Source organism: Musca autumnalis, unplaced genomic scaffold (genome assembly GCF_047663935.1).
Source record: "Musca autumnalis isolate F117 unplaced genomic scaffold, ASM4766393v1 scaffold_2, whole genome shotgun sequence".
In the NCBI taxonomy this organism is placed as follows: Eukaryota; Metazoa; Arthropoda; class Insecta; order Diptera; family Muscidae; genus Musca; species Musca autumnalis.
In genome coordinates this window covers 119,281,348-119,289,541 of record NW_027411755.1, presented here as the reverse complement: position 1 = coordinate 119,289,541, position 8,194 = coordinate 119,281,348, and the positions used below count along the sequence as shown (strand labels likewise).

The 8,194-nt window shown below is 35.5% G+C and overlaps 2 protein-coding genes across 2 annotated transcripts; one reads left to right on the top strand and one right to left on the bottom strand.

Annotated features, from left to right (window-relative positions):
- Positions 1 to 319: 319 nt before the first annotated feature.
- LOC141392372 (uncharacterized) lies at positions 320 to 1,456 on the bottom strand. Its single transcript, XM_073965320.1, has 2 exons — positions 1,446 to 1,456; positions 320 to 848 (listed from the first exon to the last, which is right to left on the bottom strand). The coding sequence occupies exons 1-2, from the start codon at positions 1,454 to 1,456 to the stop codon at positions 320 to 322; spliced, it is 540 nt and encodes a 179-aa protein (XP_073821421.1).
- A 1,662-nt stretch (positions 1,457 to 3,118) lies between these two features.
- LOC141394544 (probable cytochrome P450 6a17) lies at positions 3,119 to 5,517 on the top strand. The gene is made up of 2 exons (XM_073969099.1): positions 3,119 to 4,237; positions 5,010 to 5,517. Exons 1-2 carry the CDS (start codon positions 3,166 to 3,168, stop codon positions 5,438 to 5,440), a joined length of 1,503 nt encoding a protein of 500 aa, XP_073825200.1. The 5' UTR covers positions 3,119 to 3,165; the 3' UTR covers positions 5,441 to 5,517.
- Positions 5,518 to 8,194: the final 2,677 nt, after the last annotated feature.

Below are 8,194 nucleotides of genomic sequence, written 5' to 3'. Positions count from 1 at the left end.
CAGCAAAAATGCGTTACAGAATCCCACTGCAGGTTCGAAAAAAAACAATAGAAAATCAAACCTGAAAATATGCCCGCTTTCTTTCATTATTGCCAATTGTTTCAAACTTCAAGTTTTGTTTATGTTTTTTGTTTTCAAAATTAATAAAATGTTTAAGTTTAACAAATACATATTTTTATGCTAAAAACGTTGCTGCAACAGATGTTGTTGTAACGAGTGATTTGTTAAGAGCTTGATAACTTTTTTTTTAAAAAAAACGCATAAAATTTGCAAAATCTCATCGGTTCTTTATTTGAAACGTTAGATTGGTCCATGACATTTACTTTTTGAAGATAATTTCATTTAAATGTTGACCGCGGCTGCGTCTTAGGTGGTCCATTCGGAAAGTCCAATTTTGGGCAACTTTTTCGAGCATTTCGGCCGGAATAGCCCGAATTTCTTCGGAAATGTTGTCTTCCAAAGCTGGAATAGTTGCTGGCTTATTTCTGTAGACTTTAGACTTGACGTAGCCCCACAAAAAATAGTCTAAAGGCGTCAAATCGCATGATCTTGGTGGCCAACTTACCGGTCCATTTCTTGAGATGAATTGTTCTCCGAAGTTTTCCCTCAAAATGGCCATAGAATCGCGAGCTGTGTGGCATGTAGCGCCATCTTGTTGAAACCACATGTCAACCAAGTTCAGTTCTTCCATTTTTGGCAACAAAAAGTTTGTTAGCATCGAACGATAGCGATCGCCATTCACCGTAACGTTGCGTCCAACAGCATCTTTGAAAAAATACGGTCCAATGATTCCACCAGCGTACAAACCACACCATTCGTGTGGTTGGTTTAATGTCCAATAAAGTAAACTGAGTGCGAAACTTGGTCACAATCGCATTAATTGTTTGCTCACTTGGTCGATTATGTAGACCATAAATCGGACGTAAAGCGCGAAACACATTTCGAACCGAACACTGATTTTGGTAATAAAATTCAATGATTTGCAAGCGTTGCTCGTTAGTAAGTCTATTCATGATGAAATGTCAAAGCATACTGAGCATCTTTCTCTTTGACACCATGTCTGAAATCCCACGTGATCTGTCAAATACTAATGCATGAAAATCCTAACCTCAAAAAAATCACCCGTTAGAAACGCAAATTTATACATATTTCAGTTATCTGGTGCTGTTTCTTCCGTATTAAGACTCTAAAATTCAGCAACATGAACTGGTTGCGTCCATAAAAAATCAGGAGACAGTGGAGAGTGAGCTAAACAAATGCAGCGTGTCGTGTGGTTCCAATGCACATGCCGGGCATGTGTTGGGTGTCGTGGTATCAATTCGGGTCCAAACGAATTGAGCGGCTCCATCATCCGTTAAAACCACTCGTTTTATCTTGACAGTAGGCGTTCTACTGCTGCAATGGATGGGCGGTGGTGATCTCCGAATACAGAATACACACTGTACCATTGTACCATATTGTTTTGGTAGTGAAGGTCTCAGTACATAAACGGCTAGCATTTTTGTTTAAGTAATTTGTAATAAAAGACAAAGAGCACCCTAGTTCGAATTTGTATAAAGGCCTCGACACATAAGAAGCATGGCATTCTGGCTTAAGTCATATCTGGTAAATGACTAAAAACCAAGTTTGACCTAATTCAAATGTGATTCTGAAATCTTTTTATTAGATCGAACTTGGTCTTTAGTCTTTTATCAGATATGACTTCAGCAAGTATGCCATGCTTCTTATGCGTCGAGGCCTTAAAGGTGAGAACAGAATGAAATAAGCCGCTTTTTTCACGCTCAGTTTCATGTCAAAGATTAAAGGCCAAGTACTACCTAATTCAAATGCTGTCTAATTAATTTGAATTAGCTGCCTTGCCCGCTTACCTTGCTTGCTTCTGATAAAAGAATAAAAAAGAAAAGGGCAACCCAGTTCGAAATTTGCTCGGCTTTCTTTATTCTTTTATTTTTATTATGTCAGAAATGAAGCAGGAAAGCAAGGCAGCTTACGTACGCAGGCCTTTAAGTCTTTTACATGAAACTGAGCTGATAAAGCGGCGTATTTCATTGTGTTTCTACCTTAAAGGCCTCGGTACATATGAAGCCTCAAACGCATGCCTTCTTCATTTCTGACATAATAAAAATAAAAGGATTAAGAAAGCCGAGCCATTTTCGAACTACGTTGCCCTTTTCTTCTTTATTCTATTATTTTTATTACAGGTCTTTAACCTGCGTTTACACATGACAGGAACATGCCTGTGTGACGTAGGCGTCCCGACAACTGCAAAAACAGTAGTTATATTATTAATGAAAATCGTTGATTTCTTTTTGTTTTCCGTTCACAAATTTTATTTTTATTCGTGTTCTTTTGTTTTCGACACATTTCAATTATAATCTCACTTATTTTAACAAAAAAAATTTCAAAATTTTTTTTAACGCGTCTGTCTGTGAAATTCCCTTTCCACACTAGAGTGAATTAATTGAAAAAATTGCATGAATTTATGCGTCTCTCGATCGACCTCCATAGTAAAGTAAAGTCATAAAATTGCTGTAGTGGGGAATTTGATTTAAGAACACCTAATTTCATGAATTTTTTTAATGAAATTCACGCTAGTGTGGAACGGAAATGATGACTTTCTGATTGTGTTCTCACCTTAATGGCGTCGGTACAAAAGAAGCATTGCATTCTTGCTTAAAACGCCATTTGCATTAAGCCGAAAACACATCCAAGGTTTGAGTAAAGTTTTGTGTCATTTCTGGTAGGAGAATTAAGAAAAATTTAAGCTTGGCAGCACATTGTCTTTTATTCCTCCACCAGATGTGACGCAAATCTTTACTCAACAGTTGGATGTGTTTTCGACTTAATGGAAATGGTGTTTTAAGCAAGAATGCTATGCTTACCGAAGCCATTAATTCATGGCTGAGGTTCTTTTTCTAGAGTCGAGTCAAATCCATTGGTGGTTGAATCCACCTACGCACTAGGTACTCAAATCTTTGAAAGATTCCAATTTTTCAATGTTTTAATGAAACCTTTCGATGATTTACATTAAAGCCATGTTTACATCGGACAAGTTTTAGTAAAACTCGGTTCCAGTATAAACGTACCTAATATATTAATAATTTTATTTTCTTTACAGAGTCCTTAAACACCGGTTAAGGATATTGCAAAAAGTTCGCAACAAAGATGATGATCACTTTAGTGTTGTTGACACTATTCTTATTCCTCCTACTAATCGTGGGAAAATACTATCGGACTCTACGTTTCTGGAGACGGCAGAATGTAGACACCTTCAGTGCCATAAGTATGAATATTGCTACTAAAAAGAAACATATGGGTCTAGTGGTAAGTGATTTGTATCACACCATGTACAAGAAAAGTAAACCGCTAATGGTTGCTCCGTCGATTTTACTAACCACTGTGATGCTACAAGATTTGAATGCCATACGTGATGTTTTGATAACAAACTTTGAAAATTTTTCCGATCGAGGAGGTTTTGTCAACCATCAGGATCCATTAACTTATACAGTTGTGGCAATGACCTATGAATTGTGGAAACCAACAAGACAAAAATTTACTCCAACATTTACCCCGGCCAAGCTTAAAATGATGTTTCCCATCCTAATGGAAGTTGGGGAACAATTTGTCAAGGTTATCGCCAATCAACTTGATACAGATATTAATGACTTGAACATTGATGATTTATGTTCTCGTTTCACTACCGATGTAATAGGCAACATTGCATTTGGTATTGAATGCAATAGCCTGGCCAATCCTCTCACGGAATTTCGTTTGTACGGAGAAAAAGCCACCGATTTTAATATGCATCCAATATTTCATATTATTGGCGGAAAATATCCCAAACTCTCTAAGCTGCTAAATTTTAAAACGTTCAATAAAGATGTAACAGAATTTTTTACACGAATTGTTCAACAAACTATTGAACACAGAGAAGCTAACAATATCCGCAGAAATGATTTTATGGATATTCTAATTGAATTGAAGAAAACGGAAGATTCAAGTGATGGACTCTCTCTTACTTTGGAAATGATTGTAGCTCAGGTATTTTCATTTTTTGTAGCTGGATTTGGAACCAGTTCTGCCACTCTGTCCTTTGCACTCTACGAGTTGGCAAGAAATCAAGCAATACAGCAGAAAGTACGCAGAGACGTTGAAGAAGTCCTAGCTAAGAATAGTGCTAATGAAATAACATACGATAATCTACAGGATATGGTATATCTTCAGCAAACGATTCGAGGTAAGTAGGATATCCGTAGTTATTATATCAATAGGAAACTTTAAAGGCCGAAATTCAATGGATTTTTCTTGCTTGCTTCGCTTTCTTGGCTTATCATTTCTAGTGGAAAAATGAAGAAACGGCAGAGACAAATTCAAACTAAGTTGCCCTTTCCCTTTTATTTCTTCACGAGAAATAACTTTAGCAAAGCAGAAAATTAAGCAAAGAGACGAATTAAGGACTGGGTACATAAGCTGCCTCGCCTGCTTACCTTGCTTGCTTCTGATAAAAGAATAAAAAAGAAAAGGACAACCCAGTTCGAAATTTGCTCGGCCTTCCTTATTCTTTTATTTTTATTATGTCAGAAATGAAGCAGGAAAGCAAGGCAACCAGGCGAGGCAGCTTATGTACCCAGGCCTTTAGCCTGAAAACACATCCAACGTTTCAGTAAAGTTGGGCATCATTTCTGATAAAAGAATAATGAAATATGCTATCTATGTTGCCCTTGCTCTTTTGTTCTTTTATCACAAACGGCACCCAACTTTGCAGAAACGTTGGATGTGTTTGCGGCTTAGTCATCGGGTTATCTTTCTGATAAATGAATAAAGAACGGCAGAGCAAAATTCGAACTTGGCTGTTTTTTCCTGTTTAGTCTTCTACCAGAAATAACATAAGCAAGAAAGCCATGCCAAATGACAAAACCGAAAATTGTAGGATAGATTTTATACACGCATTTTGGGAAAAAAATACTTGCCAGGGTTTCGTTTTATTTATAATTGTTTTTTTTTTACAGAAACTTTGAGAAAATATCCTGTTATTCCCAACATACGACGAATGTGCCGACGACAATGCACATTACGTGATTCTGCTGGCAAAGTTATATGTGAAATTCCCAAAGATACATTTATAGCAATATCGGTTTATGGTATTCATCATAATCCTGACTATTATCCACAACCGGAACTCTTTCGACCGGAACGTTTCGACGATGCTGAAATATCAAAACGACCTGCCGTTGCATACCTTCCATTCGGTGTTGGCCCACGAGCTTGTATGGGTATACGTTTTGCAAAAATGCAAGTAGCATTTTGTCTTGCTCTGCTTCTAACCCACTATCGGTTTTTACTATCCGAAAGTACACCTAAAGAGCTAACATTTGATCCAGGGAATCCTGTATTTTTAACTGTTCAGGGCGGCATTAACTTAAGATTTGAAAAATTATAACTAAAAATCCATTTTTAGATTATTTCCTTAAAATAAATATTAAGTCACTCTAAAAAATAAATTCCAGTCAATTTTTTCTCGATACCTTTTCTTTCTTAAACTGGTCCTCGGACGCTAATGCTTAAGGCCTCCACTCACCTATCAGTCATGCTGTCGGGCCGATGAACCCTTTTTGTATGTGTGTGCATGACAAGTGTATAGCAAAGCCTTCAGTCAATTCTCGAAATCTTGAAATTTTTCTCCAAAAATGAATTAATTTAAAATTTTTCTTTGTTCCTTCACAAAAATAATTATTTGTTTTTGAAAACTACCAAAACTATTTTGATTTTCAGCAGTCTTGATCCAGTTGATCAATAAATAGCAATTGTCCACTTTGGCATAGTTATGTAACTAGTTACTCATTGATCCTAGTTACTTTACACCCAAAAATGGCACACAAAATAGCCTATAGCCTACTTTAGCCACTGGAAATGGGCTTTCCTGCCTATCATGTCAATTCACTAGTTACAGGTAATGCGGCGTGTAATATATTGACTATTTTATAGACTACCTATGGATAGTGTAATCGACCATGGTAGAACAAATACAAGGTAAAGTTAACACTACAACAAATACAACTCGAACAACAACCACAAAGGAATTTGTTTTTGTTTGTAAGGTTACTGCCAGTTGTATTTGTAAACAAAACAAGGAAATGTCTATAAATTATTGGAATTTAAAAAACTAATAATTTTTCACATTTGGTTGAATATTTTGGAAAACATGAATGAAAATTCGTTACATTTTCAATATTTATGGTTCCACATCATTCCACTAAATGCATAAATTCTCGCAGAAAGTAGAATTCTTGCAGAAAAGTTTGGGGTCGCTGGAAATTCATAGAAAAAGGAGAAGCTGTTTCAATGTTTTGTTTTAGAAATCAAAGAAGTACATGTTTATTAGGGCTTTATTTTTTTAAATTTTAACAAAATACCTCACATATTAACAAACGTTGTATCGCCTCTACAAGCGGTGATTTACTGCGCGGCTTATCGTTCGAATTTGGAGGAGGTTACATATCATTGATATGAAGAAGTCTTTCTGGGAAATGGTTTTTTCCGAATGATATATTTTTTTTCTCAAAAAATATATGTCCCTAATGTACATCGAAATAGAAATGAATGTATAAAATGTCATATGAAATTTGACACTAACACTACAACCCAGTTCAGTCAGCTGGGTATTGCTGCTACCTTTTCTTGTTCTACCATGGTAATCGACAATGTTTCTCTCTTGTAATCTCTCTTCGACATTATTTCTTGTTTTAACAAAATATAAAAAAATGTTCTGTCATATTGTTTATTCATAATTAAAAAAACGTATTTTTATGCGTTTGTTGTGCAAAAATTATGATGTCAAAAAAATAACGTGTTACGAGCTAAATCATAGAAAAGATGAACAATTTAAGAAGAATATTTATAATATATCTGTGGCAAGTATTGATATCTATCTTGACGGAATACATTATCGCGTCATTCCATTAAACTGGTATACATTTTATTTCAGGAAATTTTTAATGACCTGAAGGACACACTAGAAAAACATTCCAAAGACCAAATAAACATAAGTCGCTGTAGCAAGTAGAAACGCTCTAGTTCCAGTATCAAGGATCAAGATGGACCTGTCATATCCATAAGTATACAATATTATATTGTCATTTGTAAAATTTTTGCACACCATGCAATAAAATAAAGTGTGTGACTTCAAATTACTATTAATTTTGGCTATAATTTCTGACTACCGAATTGACTGGTTCAAGATCTATTTAACAGGTCACGTAAGTAGCACAACAACAACTCTATTTTGGCCGAAAATTCTTCAATATGTCAAAATGTTTGTTTACGTTTTCATACAATTTATTCACAATAACAAAATATTTGACAGATTGAAACCAATCAGCTGGCCGTTTTACGCCACCTTATAATTTCATCATGGACTGGTTATAGGTAATGCAATGAAGGGACAAGTGGCTTTCCGAAGACTATCGAATTGACTGGTTACTGGTAAAGCAGTGAGGCATGGTAGAACAAACCAGGTACAGTAAGTACTACACAAATACAACTCAACAACAACCACATAGGAATTTGCTTTTGTTCGTAACGCTAGTGTCAAAAATAAATGTAAACAAAATAAGGAAATGTCTATAAATAATTGGAATTCAAAAAACTAATATTTTTCACATTTGATTGAATATTTTGGAAAACGTGAGTGAAAACTCGTTAGATTTTCAATTTGAATGTTTTTATATCATTCCACTAAATGCATAATTTCTCGCAGAAAGTAGAATTCTTGCAAGAATGTTTAGGGTCGCTGGTAATTTATCGAAAAAAGAGAAGCTGCTTCAAACTTTTGTTTTTGAAATCAAAATAGCACACGTTTATTAGGGCTTTAAGGCCTGCGTACATAAGCTGCCTTGCCTGCTTACCTTGCTTACTTCTGATAAAAGAATAAAAAAGAAAAGGGCAACCCAGTTCGAAATTTGCTCGGACTTCTTTATTCTTTTATTTTTATTATGTCAGAAATGAAGTAGGAAAGCAAGGCAATCAGGCAAGGCAGCTTATGTACGCAGGCCTTTATTCTTTTCTAGTTTAACAAAATGCCACGCATATTAACAAATATTGTACCGCCTCTATAAGCGGTGTTTTAGTGTGCGGCATGTCGTTCAGACTTGGAGGAGGTTACATGTCAATGATATGAAGAAGTCTTTATGGGAAA

Excerpts from the sequence above, each read along its gene's own strand:
- LOC141394544 (XM_073969099.1), top strand. The coding sequence starts at position 3,166 with ATGATGATCACTTTAGTGTTGTTGACACTATTCTTATTCCTCCTACTA. Across the intron at positions 4,238-5,009 it reads TCTTCAGCAAACGATTCGAG|AAACTTTGAGAAAATATCCT; the intron begins GTAAGTAGGATA and ends TTTTTTTTACAG.